This window comes from Coenobita brevimanus, chromosome 80 (genome assembly GCF_032717465.1).
Source record: "Coenobita brevimanus isolate Jiangsu-jjx chromosome 80, ASM3271746v2, whole genome shotgun sequence".
Classification (NCBI taxonomy): Eukaryota; Metazoa; Arthropoda; class Malacostraca; order Decapoda; family Coenobitidae; genus Coenobita; species Coenobita brevimanus.
In genome coordinates, this window is record NC_137033.1 from 14,477,907 (window position 1) to 14,499,895 (window position 21,989).

Here is a 21,989-nt window from a genome sequence, read left to right on the forward strand (position 1 = left end):
AATGATGAAAATGAAATGGCCTGCTGTTGGTCAGGGAAAACTACTCTTTTTATCCCAGTTCTAAATGCCATCTTCATCTGTTTCATTTTTATTATCTTTTTGTGGATCGAAAGTTCGGTTTCCATTTTCCTTCTTTCTTTTCTGCCTCAGCTTTTTGCATTTTGAGGTTAAGCATTCTCTTTTCATCCTTCTACACCATATTTCTTAGGCATCTTATTTATTTTTGCGTTCTTCCAATTTTTGCTATTTCTTTGCCCTCACTTCAAGGTATCATCACACATTATCTTCCTCCCAGGATAGAATTATTGATGTACTCGTAGCCTGTTAGTTGTGTGTGTGTGTGTGTGTGTGTGTGTGTGTGTGTGTGTGTGTGTGTGTGTGTGTGTGTGTGCCAGTAAGCTAGAACTCCGCGGACTTGAATGATATGTTATTTTATTGGTCAAGTTGTTGATAGTTCTCCAGATTTAGGAACATCTTTTTCCTTGTTCCTGGATACTGCCCCACCCCATCCTTAAGTGGGAAATTGACCTTCATGCTGCTGCTGATGATGATGATGATGTGATGATGATGATAATGATGATGTTGGTGATGATGATAATGATGATGATGATGGTGATGATTACACTATTATGAAGAACAGTTCATTGTAATAGCTAGTTGTCTGAGAACCTTCACAAATCCTTCCCCAGGTCGCCTTCTCTGTCGCCTGGGCTAGAACAACAACAGCTTCCTCGAGCGTCCCTGTCACCATGGCGACCAGGGGACAAGGACGAGCACCAAGCGTTTCGGCCCATCATTCCTGACGGCGATAAAACCTTCCAGTTCTATGTTTACGGCCGAAGCGGAGACTTGCAGAAGAAAGTTTTGTCTCTTCAGGAAGTCCAGGTGAGGTTGGATGGAAATGGAGGATGATTTGGTGATTTTGGTGATGTCTGGTCCCTTTCATTTTTTTCCTGCCTTTTTCGATGGTGTTTTTTTTTTTTATTATTATTGTTGTTATTATTTCCCTTATTATCTAGTTTATATCGTTGTTCTCATTATCTTGTTTCTTATCGTTCTTCTTCCCACAATAATATATTTTTCGCCTTATTATCCAGTTTTATTACTTTCCCCTCATATCTTATTTCGGATTTCCCCTCATTATCTAGTCTTTATAGCCTCTTCAGTCCGATGACGTATTTTTCATTTTATTCTTGCTACTTCCAGGCAGTTTTATTAAGCTTTTTAGAGACTTTTTAAACTAGAGACATTATTTGTCATCGGAATATAGGGTTTAATGTGAGTAATTGGTGGAGTGTTGAGCGGCCCATTACTCTCTATCGACCCCAGTATATCTCGGCATTTAAGCCCCGTCTCCCTCCTGTCACCCCAGACTGAGGAACATTTTCATAGACTATATTCCATACAACTGTTTATTAGTACATTTAATCAGCGTTTGTCTTAGTCCTTCATATTCTTACAACTCAGCTTTACAGTAGTCCTTCAAAATAATGTCAGAAAATAAAGAGGCTAACAACACATTCAAAAGCTCAGTAATAAAAACAACATTAAAGAATAAGAAAAAATTATATAGTGACCCCTATCCTCAAAACAGTTTATCTCATCACCAGCAATCGGGAACCGGTTCTTAGTAGACAAGATAAGTATATTTCAGCGTAGGTACTGTTCACTCTTCAGACTTCACCTAATTTTGTGCTTTACTCGTGGTAGGTGTTAAGTCATTCGCGTGTTTTGTGAACATTCAGCCAACTATCTTTCATATTTGTGGAGTGATTGCTCTGTTTACAGTAGAGGAATAGCACTGGCATAAGGATGATGGAAAATACTCGTAGTGAATGCTTGGTGATTAGAATTTCATTACGATACGCTTTACACAGTGAGCATAATTTTCACAGAAGTTTTGACACAGAAATCTCAAATCATAAGAACTGCTACAAGAACAGAGAAATGGAGAATGCAAACGTACAGCTTAAGAGGTAAACAAGTTTTGTACATCGTCTCTAAATTGCAGGCATCCCTAACACACAACGAATACTTGGCTCTCTTCCATGACCTGTTGGTGCCCGCTCTAGGTAAGGGAGTGAGGGAGGTAGGGGGCACTACGACTAATGAATCATTTGGAAGCAGCCACAATAAACAAAACAAAACATGCTCTGATTACAACCTTCAGATAGTTCCTGGCGTGTTTCTGATGCCCGCCTGTAGGTAAGGCAGTGAGAGAGATGGGAGACTCAGCTAGCTCTACCTAGTCGTCTGGAGGCTTCAGGAAAATCTAAACAACACGTAATTTGACTACAAACTTGACTATTTTCCAGGATATGTTGCTGGTGCCCAGGCTGTGTAAGGAAGGGGACGATGGGAGCAACTACTTCTACTCCCCCTCAGCAGTCGTCAGCAAACTGGACGCTGTTGGAATGAACTCACTACCTTCACGTCCGCAAGGCAATGTACAGGGAGTAGTGGCCACCGTACAACAGGTGAGGTTTTACTGCTTATTTATTTTATTCTCTTTTGCATTTTTGTTTTACTTTTTTTTTTACTTCCTTGACTAGGAGAGTTGCAAAGTTACACAGACCTAGACCCCGTCAATTCGAGATAAATTCTTGAACTGAATAATGGATGTTCAGAACAGTACACACACACACACACACACACACACACACACACACACACACACACACACACACACACACACACTTTCAAGTACTTTAACTTATTATTACAAAACAACAGTGAAAACAGTTCATGCCAAACACATTCAGATGATAATGAAACTACAGTAATTGGTGAGCTACCTTATATGCAGAGAAAACATGACCCTATGAACGTCATCAGGGAACCAGTGACTTTATTATTCAGCTGCTGCACTCTTTGATATCTAATTAGCACAAGAGGGGCAGAAACGAGGTCAAAAATCAATTACATGCTCAAAGATAATTAATTCTTTGATCATCAATGCGGTGGGGTGTTACCTTCCTTTATTAACTGAGAGCTGTGAAGCGGAAAGCCTTGTTAAATTCAGTGGAAGGTTGCGATTAGTTTCCACCCAGCTGATCACAAAACTAAACCCTTAAGTCCTTTGGGTTTTGTTTCATGTTATTTTGATTCTTAAAGCCGCATGAACAAAACTGAGAAGGCAAATGTACATCCAAATACCTCTCGCAATCACCCATGGAACACTTAAGGGAATTCCATATGGCTATACTGTTTTTAATGTCACGCCCTAAAATTGTCATCTGTCAAGCTTGAATGTCGAGTTATCATAATGGGTTAACAATAGAATATAATGCTAGCCACGAAGAAGTGCTGTGGAAAGGATGTAACGCCTATGAATAGTCTTTTTTTTTTTTTTTTTTTTGCCGATGAACCACATGAAATAAGGTGCACAAGGACCAAACTCTGAGCCAAGTTAAAGTAAAAAGGATACAACCTTCATATCATGTTACAGAGTACACTTCCCCTAAAGTATCTGAATTTAGGTGATTGACGATTTCACAGTGGGTGTTTTGGAGGTCCCTGGTTTTACTTGAGCACTTATTTCTGAATGAATGGTATACTTCACATGCTGTATATAGTGCCCTCTCATTTTTATGCAGTACTGACATAAAGAGCAGGTATACACATTCATGAAACGTCAAGGGACATTATTTCCAAGCACTTCGTCCACTATTTCTCAGTGTAAGGAAGGGAGAATAGGTACTTTTTGGAGATTGTGTCTATTCAGAAGAGAGGGAAAGATGCCAAATACACCTTTCGCTCAACCTCTTCACTCCGTTGACGCATCTTAAAGTTTATTATTCCAATTTGCAGATGGTTTTTAAAGGTTTGGAGAGACTTTTTTTTTTCGGAGGGGTTAGATGGTGCCTTGATTAACATAAGCTCACACAAATAAGCCTATATAAACCTACAAAATATCATTAGCTCCAAGAAAGTAAAAGTTGATTTGATAACATGTCTTAGATCATCAATATTTGCTTTTAATTAAAATACATTAGTAGATTAGACGTTTTCATGTATACAGATTAGGCAAAGTTACTAAAGCTTACGACTCATGAAGTCACAACTTAAGCTTTTTCCTTCGTTTCTCTTCCATCCACTTTACTTTCCACTAAAAATCAATCCACCTACTTTTGGATTGCTTATCTTTCACTCGTAATGTCACAACGTAAGCTGTTTCCTGCACTTCTCTCTCATCCATTTTGTTGAATTGGCACAAACTTACTGATTTTATCTTCCTCGTGTCTCCCCCAGATGGTGTCGTCTGAGGTGGCCCAGAACTCGTCAGACCAATCAGGGGAGTCCATCGACATCCCTGAGACCATCCTACACAACCTCTTAGGAAGCCTCCCCAGCCATATATCGACGCAGTGGCAATTTCTCTCCACCTTCTCACCTCCTCAGACCACTCTTCCTCCCATCACTACAGCCCAAGATACAGAATTACTTGCAACCGTAACCAGCTTCTCTGGTGGGGAGATGACTAAATATCCTGGCAGTTTAGGTGAGGAGTCAGCCACAACAGAATCCAGTACGAGGTGGAACAGTCGCCTTCCCAGCTGGAGTTCTGCCGAAGAGATGAACGAGGGATGGGCTATAACTAACACCGACAGCGAGCCAACCGGTGATTACCACTCCAGCCCCGATGCTGTTACGGCGAATACTGAGGTTCCAACAGACAATGACATCACTAACTCAGAAACCTACGGGGCACCTGGTCAAGGGAGTAGTGGAGGAGATCTGAGCTATGCCGATTCTCATCTGAACCTAGGAGTCCAAAAACTCCAAAACGTAAATGAGGATCCTCTTCTCTTGTCCCTCACTGACCTCTATGCACAGTCGTACAGTAGCGACTACCCGCCACGACCATCAGCTTCCATCACAACGACTAAGAATTCCTTTAATGTTGTGGACACGACAGGACTCACAGACGTTGCTGGACTCACAGACACGACGGCTGAGGACGCACCCACCACACCTTTCCATGACACCTTCGTGGATTTCGCCAATGAGGTACTTCAAGAACATTCGCAGTCATCTGTGAGCTCCGATACTGGTCCCACGAAGACATCGATTGAATCACAGCGTCCGGGTGATGCTGAGAACTCCCCAGCAACTTACTTCACCCCCATAGCATACCCACCACTAATCACAGAAGACCCATCAGCTGCTGACACCACACAATTAGATGGAAATGCAACACCGTCTACGGTGTGGTTTGAACCTTTTCCCTCCACAGTCTTGCAGGGCACGCCGGAACAGGCTAGTATAAGCGATATTACTAACAATGAAAACTTGCTCACTCTCGATATCCGCGACCCTGGAGATCCTCAGAGCCCTTACGATATTATTCCTATTGAAAGGCTTTCCGCGACAACTACTGATCTGAATGACGTACCTGCCACAACACAGGTAACAATTAGTCCTTACGATGGGCCCACCACCCTCCTTCAAGTCCTAGAGAACAGGGAGAGCATCCCGGAAAGTATAACAGATAGTTCCGGAAATGAGGTGTCCGAGAGTGAGGGAGAACAGAACGTACTGCTTCGATTAGATCTGCCTGGTGAGTCCTTGAACACGACAGCCGAGGACCCTGACGATCAATACCCCAATATCAGGGACATGCTGACTCAGTATTACTCCTCCACCACCACCACCACCACCACTGAGGAACCCTCTCTGCTGCCTCAGGAAAATAGCACATGGGAATCAACAGCCTCGTCCACCGCAAGCCAAATGACATCATCCACTGTGCTGAGTACCACCTCTGAACTTTCTGCGGACACCACTGAATCTTCCCCTACCACGGAACCTTCACAGTCAGCAACAACCTCACAGTCACCAGCAGATTCACACACTCTAACTGGCTCAGAGTGGTCAGCAACTTCGCAATCGTCGGCAACAGGTTCACAGTTGTCAGTAACTTCACAATCATCACAAACCCAAGGAGTTTCACAAATGCCACCATCAAACTCACAAACACCACCATCGGACGCTCAGACATCGACAGACCCACAATCACCACCATCAAACCCACAAATCCCAGGCTCACAAACCCCAATAACAGCCTCACAAGCACTGAACTCACAAACCGCATCAAAAAATCCCTCTCCCCAACAACCTCCCGCCAGTGACGCGACGAGACCTCCTCCACGCCTGCCAGACCAAGCAGGGTACTACAGCAACCAGGTACTGCATCATCATCATCATCATCATCATCATCATCTTCTTCTTCTTCTTCTTTTTCTCCTCCTCCTCCTCTTCCTTCTTCTTCTTCTTCTTCTTCTTCTTCATCGTCGTCGTCTTCTTCTTCGTCTTCTTCCTCCTCATCATCATGATCATTACAGCAAATTTTTAAGGCTATGCCGTATTGTTTCCTTGTTTTTTCTTGCTACTTCCAGACGCTTTATTTATCTTAGGAAGGACGTCTACAGTATTAATGAAGGGGAAATTTGGAGGTCGTCTAACCCTCCAGTTCAAAAAGTCCCTCCTAAATTGAGGAAAATCGTCTGGAGGCAGCAAGAACGAAATGAAAATTACATTGTCACAGTGAAGGAGTTAAGCTGAAATTAAGACTGCCTGTTTACACTTTAATCTTCACTCATTGACCTACCAAACACTTCTACTACAAATCTATTGTAATCTACTGTAAATAATCTACTAATCTACTGTAAATACAAAGTCACCAGAGTCATCAACCTGAAATGGGTGTTGGGAAAAGTTATGGGTAAAATTTGTGGTTCTCTTTTCATGTATCTCATTATCTACCTAAATCAACTCTTACGAATTTTCTAAAGACAGGACACTTAGAACAATTTTCTCGTCAGTTAAAGAAGCTCCCTAGCACTTCTCCCTTAGAGATTTATTTTTGAATATGGCTGGTTACAGTACTTTTGCACACTATTTATGTAGAGTATGACCATATTGGAAGGATTCATATAATACAGAACATAGTTTAATAAGCAAAGTAAATCTCTTAGGGAAAGGTGTTAGGGAGCTTTCTTAAATAAGCAAAGTAAATCGCTTAGGGAAAGGTGTTAGGGAGTTTTCTTAAATACGGGCCTTAATCTACAAAAATATTCGGTTCAATACATCACCAAGACCTCTTCAGGGTAAATGGGTTGAAACTATGGATCGTATCATAAACAGCTTTGGAGTATTCGTTATGCCTGTTCCTTAGTGATTTACTCTGCACATTTTACTTCAGTATCCTCTTGAATACCATACCCTTTTCACACTAACCTGGCAGCTTATTTCACGTAGCTCAGTGGCATAAAAAGACAATAATACTTTATATCTTTTACCTAGCACTTCTTCCTGACTAGCACCATAGTTTCGTGGTAATTCATCCTTACAACACCTCAGTCATGGTGTAGAGAGGGCAATTTCAGGCCAAGTTAGAGTAAAAGGTGTAGCGTCATGCAAAATCTGTCGACATTAACGTAGATCAACAACTAAAATACAGTGTTAGCTTGGGAAATGAAAAATAAATCGCTAAGGTACAGATGTTACCAAGCCTCCTATGACACCTGAAATTACACTTCTCAGGCCTCCGTCTTACCCGCATCTCAGCTGGCCGGGAGCAGCTACCAGGACAGGATTGATCTGGAGGCATTGCAGGTGGACGGTAACTTGACGGAGGGGGACAGCTTCTACGACTACTATGGCTCGTCCGTCTACCTCGACAATATTCCTGAGGTGAGTGGTGAAGGTGGATGTCGAGCGCCATTATAGGACCCATCATCACCATCATCCTTAATACGTCAGTCTACCTGAGTGATATATCTGACGTCAGTGGTGAAGGTATTTTTTAATCACGTCTATAGAGGGAAGAATAGACAGGACAAATTCTAGCTGGCATCATGTAGTTTCACGCGATTTGTTTTTCTGAGTTTTTCCTGGTAATTATACAATCTCGGTGACATTCTTTTAGTAACTAACAAAGAAATAATATATCATATGCCATTGTAATCGCTGTTCCCAGAAAAGAAGAGTAGAGAAATAAATATTAGACGAGGAAAAAAAGGACAAGATGATGATGATGACTTAAATCTTCCAAAAGTTTTTTTTTCTGTATACCCTGTCTCACTCTTGATGTTACCCCATGATGTGCGAATATAATGCCCGCAACATTTCGGCGAGAACAATACCTAGTCAAACCTTTTCAACCTTCAGTAACCCGTTCATTGTCAGGGGACCATCCTAATATGAATAAATTTAGTTCACTGCAGCAGGAATAGCCTAGTAAAAGAGGTAACCATGCTGAAGAGGCTACAGAGGTGAACCGAGTAGTGTTGGATGCCTATGAATGGAAAAAACATGACATCCAATACTACTCGTATGTCCCTCTTTGGATACGCTGCTCAGTTCTCCTGCCCTGTCACGTATTCCACATATCATTAACATCTTCACAACGATGGCGTATTTTTTGTTTCATTTTTTGACATTTCAGATGCTCATATTCAGCCAAGGAGACATTTGTGCCTTTGGGGACTAGATAATAGCTTTCATCAGTCCCTTCATTATAGAGTACTTCGTAGGTTGAATAAATCCGACTGATGCAAGCCTACCTAAAATATTAATACAAAGTCATCGAACTGAAAGTCAATGTAATTAAAGGTGCTGGAGAGGGACACTTTCATTTAGTGGCACCATCATAACTGGGCAGCTATGGTCCGTTTAAGTTAATGTTCCTCAGCTCACTCCAGTGCCCCAGAAGGAGGATGGAAAATTGCAGAACAACCTCGGCCAGCAGTCCACTGGGTTCACATTTCAGATAAACCTGGGGCAACGGCAACGGCAACGACACCATCAACAACAACAATAACAACGACTACTACTGCTACTACTACTGCTGCTGCTGCTACTACTACTACTACTACTGCTACTACTACTACTACTACATCTACCACCACCACCACCACCATCACCACCACCACCACCACTACTGCCACTATTACTAGTACTACTAATATATCAACCAACATCAACACCACTACTACAGTTACTGTTACTATCAAGTTACTACTACTACTACTACTACTACTGTGGTACTACTTCTGCCACTACTACTACCACTACAACTACAACCTCCACCACCAGCACAAACACCAGCACTATTACAACTACTACTACTACCACCATTACTACTACAACGCGACAAAAACTGCAAACCAGACAACACCGAATGCTGTTAACTGAAAAAGACCCGTCACCAATAAATTCCCTTCTCTTCGGACACGTTGCGCAACACCCTTTCCCTGCAACAAATTTATATGTAACTTAAGGGGCGCGATACGACCCTCCGGGGAAGAATAAATCCTGAAATGACGACCGCATTCCCCTGGTCAGCGGGTCGTGAAAGGGGCGGGCGTGGTATATGGCGGGGTGTCTTGTATTCTCCATCTGTGTACCTCTTTGCCCTTCCGATCTAATGGAGAGAGAGAGAGAGAGAGAGAGAGAGAGAGAGTTATCTTCCCCAGATTTTTTATAGTAGACAGAGTTTTCACTGCTTTTCACCAATTGTAAATTTTCTGCGGACGGAGCTTGGAAGATAGTTGCCTCTCTGGCTGTACATTCATAAGAAACGGGGAGAAAAAAATATCCCACTCTTCTTAGCTGGCAGTGGGAGTGGAAGGTGATACTTGAAATATTGTGATGTGACTGAAATATGAAGCACACACCAAAAATCTATGACAGAAAAGAATATTCGCTGATATTTAGGTAGTAATCGGGACTATGGACAGCACGACACAATGATGGTAGATGACAGTCGGCGAAGTAAAAGCTGCAGAGGATAAAAATTGCGGTGCTGTCGACTGGATTATTCTCTTTATCCCTCCAATATTTATTTCCGCTATTTTTTACAGTTTCCAGTAATAACCTGTTATTCTGGTAGCACTACGCATTACATAACTTAGTTACTGTTACGAGGAAGTCTGCTTATGTATTTGTATGAACTGATGGACACTTTCAATCTCTATTTTCTTTTTTTTTTTTTTTTTACTCTTCAGTCAACTCTAACTTCATTCACCCCCACACTCTTATCCAGCAAACTCAAACTATTCATGATTTTTTCTTAGAAACAATAAAATTTTAAGGTACCTTTAACTCTCTTTCACTTGCCACGCTCTATATGATGCAGGCAATAAATGTTTAACACAGGTTTTTCACTGCCCTGCCTCTCGTGTCCCCAGGAGTACTATGACTACAACGTGGATTCACCGCCTCGGCCCCTCCTTAACGACACTGGGGACTTAGGCTTCCCTGACCGCAATGCCACTAGCCCATACCACGACCACCACCATCACGACCACCACGGAGAGCACCACCACGGAGAGCACCACGGAGATCACCATCACAACAAGGAGCATCACCACCTGGGATCGCCTGAAAATCCCGCCGAGCTACTAAGGGCACCAGCGGACAATCCCGGTCTGGAGGCGACTACTGAAGGCCTGCAGACTGATATCAGGGAGTTTGTGGATGTCATGAACGATATTACATTTAAGGTACAGTCTCGTACTTCTCTGAGTTTCAGGTCCCCCGTTACCATGTTCCCTCAGTTCCACTTTTCTATGTCCTTCCTCCAGTTCCACGTTTCCCCCAGTTCCACGTTCCCTCCAGTTCCACATTTCCCTCAGTTATACGTTTCCCTCAGTTCCACGTTCCCCCCCAGTTCCACGTTTCCCTCAGTTCCACGTTCCCCCCAGTTCCACTTTCCCCCCACCCAGTTCCACGTTTCCCCCAGTTCCTCGTCCCCGTCCACCAAGTTTAGGGAGCAAAATAAATAGCTGAAAGTGTATTAGGCTGGTGGAAGTAAATTTGATGGTGGAAATTACGTGCGTACCTGCTGTGCAAATTAATTATGTACCTGAACTTAAATCAGGTAGCGGAAAACGTATTAAGGTGGAAGTAATAATGATAATTAGAACTAGATCATTTAGCCGAAAGCGTATTAAGGAGGTAAAGGCAATGAAGGTAGTAGGAAGCTAATTAGGTATCTGGAAACAAATTAGGTTGCTGAAGACAGATTAAGGGCTGGAAATGTATTAAGGTGTTGGTAAATTAAGTAGATAATTATATTCAAGAGGTGGAAGTATTGTAGGTGGTCGGAAATATATCAAGAAATACATTACAGAGGAGGAAGTAAATCAGGAAGCTGAAAATTTTTTAATGTGAAAATAATGTTTCAGGAAAAAAATTAAGAACATAAAATTAAATCAGATTGCTGGAAATAATTTAAGGTGGAATTTAATTGGATAGGTGGCAGCAAATTAGGTAAATGGAACTAAATTAGGTGCAAGGAAATTAGCAGACAGAAATTCTTGCACGATAACCTTACCTTTCCTGCCCAAGGCTAACAAAGGAGGAAAAATTATCCTTGGATTTAAGTTACTTTTTTTTTATTCATTGTTAGGCCAAGAGATTTTATTTCGTTTATGAGGGGCATTTCCAGTTTGAGAGTTAAGATTTATGTTTCATTAACCCTTTCACCACGAGAAGTTTGCATGGTCTGAAGAGAAAAAGTGAGAAAAAATTATAAGAATAAAAATTGAGAGAGAGAGAGAGAGAGAGAGAGAGAGAGAGAGAGAGACTGATGATATATTCTGTCATTGCTGTAGTTAGTACACTATCTAGCTAGAGGAGCAGGGAGGTACAGTAACAAATCGTGGAACTGAAGGAAGATGGTGAAACTCAAACTTTCATAAAACTATTCTTTGCATATTATTGTGGATCTACCCGAGGTTATGATAGAAGTAGGTCAAATATATCGCACATTAGATAACAGTGGAAGTCTAGCCTGCAAGTTTATAGTCAACGTAACAGATAGAAGTAAAATGTCAAGGTCATACTGTACTAAAGGGTGAAATGATGTGGAATGACAACTCCCATTGAAGAGATGGTCTTTTAAAGGAGAGGTTATACTTTCTTTGTCGGAGTCAGCCACCACCTGTTATGGGCTTGGAAGCTGACCACATGTGTTGATGACCCCAGAGTGACGGGGTTGCCCACACTTAAAAATTTTTGAATCTAAAAAATTTTGATTTCCCCGATTGTGTCGCTTCGTGCCACTAGTATGCAAAACGCAAAAATTTGTTAATATTACAAAATAACCTTGTTTTGTCTTTCTTGCTGTTGGTGAACAAAATGCAGGAAATATAATGACCATTTGTTCTCACATAATCTTGCCATGTTTCTGCTACCACAACTTAAAAAAAAAAAAGACAAAATAAGGAAAATATTCGGTGATAATACTATATTTTTCGTACCCCAGGTGTACAAAAAAGACGAAAATTTACAAAAAAAAAAAAAAAAAAAAAAAATCTGCTAAACTAAATCACCTTGCCTTTCGTGTCGCAAATGTGTGAAATTGTTGGATATTAACGAACAAAAATTCTTCCTGGATAACCTTACTCTGCCTCTTCTGTCATAGGTATACAAGCGAGCCGCCAGACAACACCGAGGTCGTAATTTCGTCATGTCCCCTCTGAGCCTGGTGTCGACGCTGGGCATGTTGCTGCTGGGTGCTCGCGGCGTGTCCTCCAGCGCCCTCTCCGAGCTCCTCCACACACAGCAGTTCTACACCTTCAACCCTCACCTGGTGCTTAAGAACGTGACGCAGGCTGTGCAGGAACTCAGGGATGTCCACGATATCGCCTTCCTGAGTCAGTTCTTAGTGGAGACGGTGAGCAGGAATTAACTGGGTTTTTATGATGCTGATCTCTGCCGAACCAGCTATTTTATTCTATTGCTTTTGTCTGTTGGCTGTTTCTGTCTCTTAGCAGAAACTATTAATGTAAAGCAATGGAACTCATAAGATTGTCAGTTACTACACATCTTTTATAGTAAAACATTATTAAGCAGAGATGGACAGTCAGAGATGTAGACTGATGGATAGACAAATATGGAAGGATAAAGAGGTAGACTGATGGACAGGTAAATATGTAAATGTAAATAATTTATACAGAAACTTAAAGGTAATACGTAAATATGCACAAATTATTCTCTAATGATTACACTCCTAAACAAAACAAAGTAACTGAAGGCCTGAAAGCTTGTCACCTCCACAACTGACATCTAACACTTTCCTCACTCCCTCGGCAACAGGAGAAGAACCCCTACTCGACGGACTTCTTCGCCAGGGCCATCAAGGTGTTCTACAACGCCGTGATCGAAGACGCGGCGCCCTCCGAGCTGGAGGGGCGTGTGAGGGAGACGGTGAACGCTGTGGTGAGCAACAGGACCAAAGGCAGAGTGGACCCGTTTTTGAGTGAGGAGGAGAAGCTGTTCCTCACCCCGCCACTCACGACAGTCGCTACCAGTTTTTTGCATGTGAGGATTTTTTCTGTTTTCGTCCTGCGTCCTCTATGTTTGCTTCACTTGTCATTTTTCTTTATCCTGTTCTCTCTTTCTCTTGCCTTTTCTCGCTGTTGTCTTTTCTTTGCTCGTCTTGGTATCTTTTCTTCATCATTTTCTCCCTTTCTCTTGTTCTTTTTCTCTCTCTCTTTTTCATCGATTGTCTTAGTATCTATTTTATCATCGTCATTTCCTCTCTGTCGCTTGTTGTGTTTTGCTCTCCTCCTTTCTTTGCTTGTTTATATATCTTTTATTTCATCATCATTTTCTCTCTTTCTCTTGTTCTTTTCCTTTTTCTTCATAATTTTGCTTCCTTTGTCATTTTTATCCTTTTCTCATTTTTCCATTGTTCTCTTGTTCTCCTTTTTCTGTGTTTTTTTTTTTTTTTTAACTTTCTCTTTCCTTGTCACTTTTCCCCTTCCCGTGATCTTTCCTTTTACTGCCAATAGTTGAAAATTTATGCAATGAGTTCAGAACTGATGGCCACTTAAGAAACTGTTGGCTTAATGTAACTTTTTCTCTTTAAAAAAAAAAAAAAATAAGGAAAAATAATCAAAATAAATCAAGGTAATCTGATCATATTATCTTCCTATAATTATATTCAAGCTGAAATATCCCCCTCCCCCTTTTATTTAGTTTTCACAAATCAATATAAGCTGTAAGGAAGTAGAGTATGTTCAGTATAACAAAACATCACTGTTGTTTTACGGTTGCATCAACAGTAAGGGTATTATTTGTACCTTTTTCTACCAGTCCTTCAAAAATTCTTCTATGCCATTTCCTAGTTGCAGAGTTGTGTGTGTGTGTGTGTGTGTGTGTGTGTGTGTTTTCTGTATGGCTTATGCCTAGAGACTGTGAAGGGCGTGGAGGAGAAAAATGTTGCCCACCTCCCCTTATTCCCAACACACTCCTTTTTATTTATTTATTTTTAATTTTTTTGTTGCGGTTTATTTATTTATTCTGTGATGAAAGAGAGCAGGAACATCAACTGGGAGTAAGAACGAACCACTTTGTTAGAATGGAATAGCTACATATAAAAATGGACCAAAATGTTAAGCAACGGCTGTGTTTGTAGTCTGGATGGAATGTTTGGCTGGTGTACTTGTCAGTCACTCACTTATACTAGCTGAATTGAAGTCTGAAACAGGGCCATGGATTTTAAAGCTGCGGTTGCGTGTAAGGGTCGCGGTGGAGTGCCTGGGTGTTGTCCTCATGATTCAGTTACCAACACTGGCACATCCCTTGCCTTGCTGAATATTCCATCCTGCCTCCGTCCTCCTGCATGTATTGGTCGATCTTATCCTAACTCAGCTGCCTTTCTTAATTTCACCCATGTCCTCCTTCTACTGCATTATTTTAACTCAGTTTCACACCAGTTCCCTGCATATTGTATACTCTTCAGCTGTGTCCAGACTCGGGTGCCTTTTTTTCTTTTTTTTTCTTTTTTTTTTTTTATGCCACAAAACGTCATTAATTCAATCTCTTATATGTTGGCTGGCATAAACTCTCTTCTGCCAAATTTGTTACACTTTTTAAATCTTCTCACGATCCTTAGTTGAAGTTTCGTCAAGAGGTACGAATTCTGGGAAAGGAAATAGGAAAAAGCCGATTATTCTCATTTCCTCTGTTGTCATCCACGGAGAAATAACGAGGTATCAGTTCCATGCAATTACGTGAACAGTCCGGACTGTCTTGGAAATGTAGGTATTCTTATGGGGGAATTTTTTTTAGTAATCTTATTTTCTCTATTTGTCAAGTACTGTGCGAAAAATGCTGGGGACAAATTCTAGAACTTGGAGGAAATTATAGACAGAAGCTAAAATTATGCACGTTTATCGATCTACCTATCTATTTTAAAACGACGCTTCCTGTGAGGGGGTAGCCACAGTCAAAATGATCTCATGGTAGTTTTTGTCACTCTCCAATAATAACCCTTTTCCTAGGACATACGACCCTCCCTTAAGTACAAACACACACACACACACACACACACACACCGCTCGCTGGTGCAGTGGTAAAGTTCCCGCTTGCCAACTGGTGGACGGGAGTTCGCGCCTCGCTCAGGTTGAGAAAAGTTTCACTGACGAAGTGGGTGGTTACTGTCCCCCTTGAGCAAGGGGACAAGTGTGTGCGTGTGTGAAGGTCACAGCCTTGCCCTTAGATCGGACTATATGAGCTCTCAGCTCCCTTCCGGGAGGGTAAAAGCTGACAATCACGACCATCAAGTGATCCTGACCGACCCGGTGAATTACACACACACACACGCACACACAGAGCCAGCTGACATGAATCCTAGGAGTGGGAAACCTAGTCTGCCGCGAAATTCATCCAACGAATAATTCACCTCAGACACAGGGCAGGTGAACCCCAGGAGTACCCCACCCCTTCCAACACAAGGCATAACGAAGCAGCTGTGAATTAACTAAGGCCTGGAAGGTCACCTGTTTCCTTCCTTGGCCGTGATGAAGGTTTGTAGGGGAAGGAGTGTAGAGACTTGAGAAGGATTTATGTATGTATGTGTAGCAATATGTGTGTGAATGTTTATATGTGTTTAGAGAGAGAGAGAGAGAGAGAGAGAGAGAGAGAGAGGGGGGGTAGGATGGAAACGTGGAGACAAAAATGTGGAGAGAGAATAGCCAACCAATCATGAAGCACGGCATGTGTGAAACGTTTTTTACTCTTAAACGTAAGGAATGAGATTTTATGGAGAGAGAAGAGCTTCCGGGAGGGGAGAGAGAGAGAGAGAGAGAGAGAGAGAGAGAGAGAGAGAGAGAGAGACTTATATAATTGGAGGGGTTGGAGGGGTGGAGAAAGAACTGGTGTACGAAGTGGAGAGACAGAAGATGAATGATGAGTGTAGAGAGATTTGGTTAGATGATAAGTGAAGAGATAAAGAGGAAAGATAGAAAAGTTGAGAGAGAAGTAGAGAGAGACAGTTAAGTGGAGACAGAAATGAAGAGACAGAGAATATGTAAGACGGAGTAGTGGAGAGAGAAGTAGAGAGACAGGGAAGCTGAGACAGAAGTGGAGAGATAGAGAAATGGAGAGAGAAGTAGAGAGACAGGGAAGCTGAGACAAAAGTGGAGAGATAGAGAAATGGAGAGAGAAGTAGAGAGACAGGGAAGCTGAGACAGAAGTGGAGAGATAGAGAAATGAAGAGAGAAATAGAGAGACAGGGAAGCTGAGACAGAAGTGGAGAGATAGAGAAGTGGAGAGACAATTAGACAGAAGTGGAGACAGAAAAACAACCTTCCTCTGATCCAAGGAAGAGCCGGAGTATTGAATGCCTCGTCTCTTTTTGTGGCCACTGGGGAAGGAATTTTATGAAGGGAGGAGATTTTCGTAAAGGGGAGGAGATAAGTGGAGAAGATGGGAAGTGGAGAGAGAAGTGGAGAGAATAACTGACCACTTGTGACCCAAAGAATAACTATAGAGTCTTGAATGTCCCCTCCTTGGTCATCAGAGAGAGAGAGAGAGAGAGAGAGAGAGAGAGAGGGAGGGAGGGAGGGAGGGAGGGAGAGGAAGAGAAAGAAAATGGAAAAGTTGGAAAAAAGAACAAAGAGTGGTGAAGTTTTGAGGGAAGTCTTTGATGTATTGGGAGTGTGTGATATATGACAGCACCAGTTCGTGTCCGTGGTTACGTTCACTGGGATTAAATGGAGGAACTAAAACAAGGGAGAGGGGGATTGATAGAACAACTGGGAACAGAAGAACGACGTCAGATAAAATATGTTCACCGCCGTCATTGTTATCATTAATTCGGTCATCATCGTCATCGTAATTTTCATCATCATTATTATCATCGTCGTCATCATTATCATTACTGTCACCGTCGTCGTCGTTATAATTTGAAAATCGAACAACTTCAATCTTACGAGACCCTTAACCTATCTGTTAAGTTTGGTTCAGTCAGACCAGAAGTGTTTAATTCCAGTTACCCTATGGCCTTGACCTTTGACCTGTTGTTCTAATAATAGAATTATCTTAATATTGGCTTAAATGCTGATCCAAAGTGAACAGTAATTATTTGAGTTAAGAGGCCAAAGGGCTGAACCTCTGACCTTCGTCCTGTGACCATTACTTCTCAGAACTGAATCATTTCACTCTTCCCCTCCCTCAACACTTTCAAGTTTGCTCAAAGTCGGATCAGAGCTGTGTGAGTCGACCTTGCCCGTGATTTGTGACTTACGACTTTTTCAAGCCAAAAATTAACCACTTGATCATCTGATGTTCCTCAATCTTTTTACCAAATTTGCTGCAGTTACGTCCAATACATTTGTCAAAATCTTGCTAACAGCCAGACAGCTAGAAAAACAAACCGTATCAGTCGCATAAATCCCTCACACTTTCGCTAACAGATGTAAAAACAGAAAGACTGGAGAGTGAAGAAACACAAGAGAAAAGAGAATTAGAAATATAAAAGGGAGGTAAGTACAGCAATAAAGAAATGAAGAAGAAAGGGAGGAGTTAGAAAATGGAAGAAATATTTGATTGAAGGGAATTTGGGAGGAAATAAAAATGAGAAACAGGTAGAAGGGATATAACAGGAAGGAATGGCCACCTTTTCTCCCCTCCATCGCAATCCTCTCCTCTTTTCTCCCCTCGCATTCACTCTTCTCCCCTTTCTCACGCCATGCTTCCCTTTTTCACGCCCCATTCATACCCCATGCACACATCTCTCTCTCTCTCTCTCTCTCTCTCTCTCTCTCTCTCTCTCTCTCTCTCTCTCTCACACACACACACACACACACACACACACACACACACACACACACACACACACACACACACACACACAGCAATCGCACCCTTACACACCACTTCCTTCTTCACAACACTGCCTCTCCCTATCTCAAACTTGTCTTCCTTTTGTGGCAGACTTTTTCTCCCCTCTTATACTCCATCCCCTCCCGTCTCTATCTCTCATCCTCTCTCTCCCCTCCCTCCTGCACTCTCTCTCCCTCCTTCACACCCCATTCGCTCCCTCACACTCCATTCCCTCCCCCACACATTACTCTCTCCTTCATGCTTTTCTGCCTTCCTATCGGGTGCTGGTGGGGGACGCCTTCAAGTGGTGGCACTGATATAACCGGGTGACTCTGCTGCCTGGTTATAAAAGCGTCCCTCAGCTATTTCCTTATCCCCAGAAAAGAGGATGGTGGACTGAAGCAGAAAGGTAACTCAAGCCGGCAGTCCACTGGGTTAACATTCTCATGAGCCAGGGGTTACAACAACAACAGTAATAATAATAATAACAACAACAACAAGAATAACAACACCTTTTACTAGAGCAACAATAACAATTACTACTACTCCTACTGCTACTACTACTGTTGCTACTACTACTACTATGTCAACAATATCAGCAACAAGAACACAACAATAACAACAATTACTACTACTATTACTACTACTACTTCTACTACAGCAACTACTACTACTGCTACTACTACTACTACTGCTGCTGCTGCAGATGTTGTTGTTGCTGCTGCTGCTGCAGCTACTACTACTACCACTACTACTACTATCACCACCATCCCCACCACCACCTCCCTGCCACAAATTTTTCTCCTTTACTCTGTCTTTGTGTCGCAGCATCTTTCTTTGAGAAATATTTTTCACACTACTGCATAGCAAATTATGTATAGGTTATTATGTTTTAATAGCAAAGTCCATCAGTAACATGCAATATGATACAAACTAATATATATGCAGAACTAGAGGGGCACTCAGAGAGCGCATACCTCCGCCAATGCCGAATCAGGATCTCCCCCCAAATTTAATCGGTTCTTTCATGGCCCATGGCCCACCTTTCCACAAAATTTCACTGAAATTCATTGAGAACTCTTTGAGATACTGTATAGTAGAATCCGGATCCGGGTCAAGATTCGCCCCAAAATTTAATCAATTCTTTCTTAGTCCATGGCCCACCCTTCCACAACATTTCATTGAAATTCATTGAGAACTTTTGGAGGTATGGTGTGAACAAGCGAACAAATTATTCCGGATCACAACCAAAATCTAGTCGATTGTTCATTGGGCCATACCCTATCCCCCCTCCCCCCCCCAAAAAAAAAAAATCATGAAAATCCGTTCATTACTCTTTGAGTACTGGCAACAGACAGACAGAAAGACAAACCAACCAACTAACGAGGGGTAAAATATATACCACTTGGCGGAGATAATCTGCTAACGAAGAGGTGTTACGAAGTCTACAAAGTCACTCGGTATCACAGTCAAGAGAATTATTCAGAATACCGGTAATCTTTATCTGTCTGTCTCTCTATATACCTGTCTGTTTGTCTTTTTATTTGTTTACATTTGTCTGCCTGTCTAACTGCCCACCTGTCTGTCTGTCTGTCTGTCTTACTGTCTATCTATCTGTCTGTCTTTCTGTCTGTCTGTCTGCTTCCCTACCTATCTATTCGCCTGTCTGTCTGTCTGTCTGTCTGTCTCATTGTAGCCAAACGCCTTAATCCCAGAAGTGGTGTTCACAGACGGATCGCCTCAGTGTTTTTCTGTCCTGCACCACGGGGCTGCCCTTTCTACAGCTCACAACTCCACCCCCATACACTCACATATTGAAGTTGTGTTTATTTGAAGGGACGGCATTTTCAACACGACTTAGAACTCTTCCTTTGGTAAAACTATTCCTTTTTCTTTTCCTTGACCTTTTTATTGTCCCTTATATAGAATCCCTTAATATGTGATGTCTCTTCTTTTCTTTTCTGCCAGTACAAGACACTGTTAACTGTTATTCTAAACATGGTCTTATCATTTTTTCCCTAATACTATTCGCTCATTCAGCCTGAGGATTTATAACATCTCACTCTATCTGATGTCAGACGATTTAATTCAACTCTGCTATCGAAGTGTAGGTGTTAATGAAGGCTGTTGTTACATCTAATCACTTTAATTCGATAAACCTCCCACAAACCGAAAAACTGTAGTCAGTACATAGCATAAATTAACTGAACAAGGCGCCATCAGACTGAAGGAATAAATAGTTTCTACCACCCACGCCGTTCCTTCCCTTCCTTCACCTCTCACGTATGTCTTCCCATTCTCTCTTTTTAGCACTTTATCATTTCCTTCTCCCCTCACACCATTTATTATTTTCCCATCCATACCCGCTTTTTCCTCCGTTCCTTCTCTTTTCCCCTTTTCATACTTTTAACCTCTCGTCGAACTGATAACGTCCTACCCGGTTTGTTATTATTTTTTTCAACTTATGATTGGAATCTTGAAAGGAAAAACTGTACATAACTTCCCTGGCACGAAAAGTCTCTCCAATGGTGAAGTAAAAGTACATGAGAATACCAAGACTAAAGAAAACAGAGAAGTGTCCATTTCAAAGTGTTAATCATTTTGTTATCTATATATTTATCTTACTCCCGTTCACTTCTTTCTCTCTCTCTCTTCCTCCCACTCCTACTCCATTCCTACTCCCACTCCATCACCTTCTCTCTCTCCCTTCCATCCTAGTCTTTGTCCCTACTCCCACACACGCACTTTCTCCCTCTGTCTCCCAATCCTACTTTCTTCCAACTCCCACACACCCACTAACTCCCTCTTCCTCCCACTCCAACTCTATTCATACTCCCACTTGTCACGTTCTCAAACTCCCCCCCCCCCCGGCCCACTTATATTTCACGTACCCATTTTCTCACTCTCCCTCCCATTCAACCCTATTCCTACTCCCACTCACCCATTTTCTCCCCTCCCCTCTCACTCATATTCATTATTCCTCCTCCCCCTCACCCATTTTCTCCCACTCCCTCCCACTCATACTCTTTATTCATACTCCCTCTCACCCATTTTCTCCCCCTCCTTCTCAGTCCTTCTCATTATACTCCCACACACACAGTTTCACCCCCTCTTTTTTTTCTCACTTTTTGTTTTCCTCATTCATCACTTCCTTAGCGCCATAAGCCGAGTCAAAGGTTGGTCCTTAGCACTAGTCATCATCATTAACTCTTTATCAGCAGCCTCGTCACTCACACCCACTCACTCTTAATATGTGTGTGTGTGTGTGTGTGTGTGTGTGTGTGTGTGTGTGTGTCTCTCTCTCTCTCTGTCTCTCAGTGATCCACCACTCTAAAGCCTCACAATTCCATCCTCTTTAACCCTCGTCTTTTATTCATTATATTTCCATTTCTGTTTGTCTGTGAGAAGCCCCATGAACCTTCTCTCTCTTCCTCCCTTCATTTTGTCAGGCGTGTTTTTTCCTTTTATTTTTCTGTGTCTGCCATTATTCTCTCTCTCTCTCTCTCTCTCTCTCTCTCTCTCTCTCTCTCTCTCTCTCTCTCTCTCTCTCTCTCTCTCTCTCTCTCTCTCTCTCTCTCTCTCTCTCTTATCATTCAATCTACCTATCTATGTATGCTTTTGTTTCTGTGTGTCTGTCTGCCTGTCTCTCTCTTTCTATCTATCCATCGCTACTACTTCCCCCATTTTCTCTTTTAATATACTCTCACATCCACTTTGTTTTTCCTTCTCTCCCAGCGCCTCCCCAATAAAAACCCACACTCAGTAGATCCTGCAGTAGTTTCTTGTGTAACAGGAAACTTATACCGCTTCCTACCTACTGATTAGATTTGCATAATACACCTTCACAGTCTCAGGTATACATGCTT

General features: G+C 42.0%; 1 protein-coding gene across 1 annotated transcript in view; it reads left to right on the top strand.

Annotated features, from left to right (window-relative positions):
• Nucleotides 1-21,989, top strand: part of LOC145409270 (uncharacterized) — a 145,457-nt gene that overhangs the window by 95,613 nt on the left and 27,855 nt on the right. Inside the window, exons 6-12 of the mRNA XM_080279750.1 lie at nucleotides 690-885; nucleotides 2,316-2,477; nucleotides 4,252-6,186; nucleotides 7,546-7,695; nucleotides 10,194-10,508; nucleotides 12,434-12,685; nucleotides 13,108-13,332. Coding sequence (XP_080135876.1) covers nucleotides 690-885; nucleotides 2,316-2,477; nucleotides 4,252-6,186; nucleotides 7,546-7,695; nucleotides 10,194-10,508; nucleotides 12,434-12,685; nucleotides 13,108-13,332 — 3,235 coding nt within the window. The remainder of the gene's footprint in view (nucleotides 1-689; nucleotides 886-2,315; nucleotides 2,478-4,251; nucleotides 6,187-7,545; nucleotides 7,696-10,193; nucleotides 10,509-12,433; nucleotides 12,686-13,107; nucleotides 13,333-21,989) is intronic.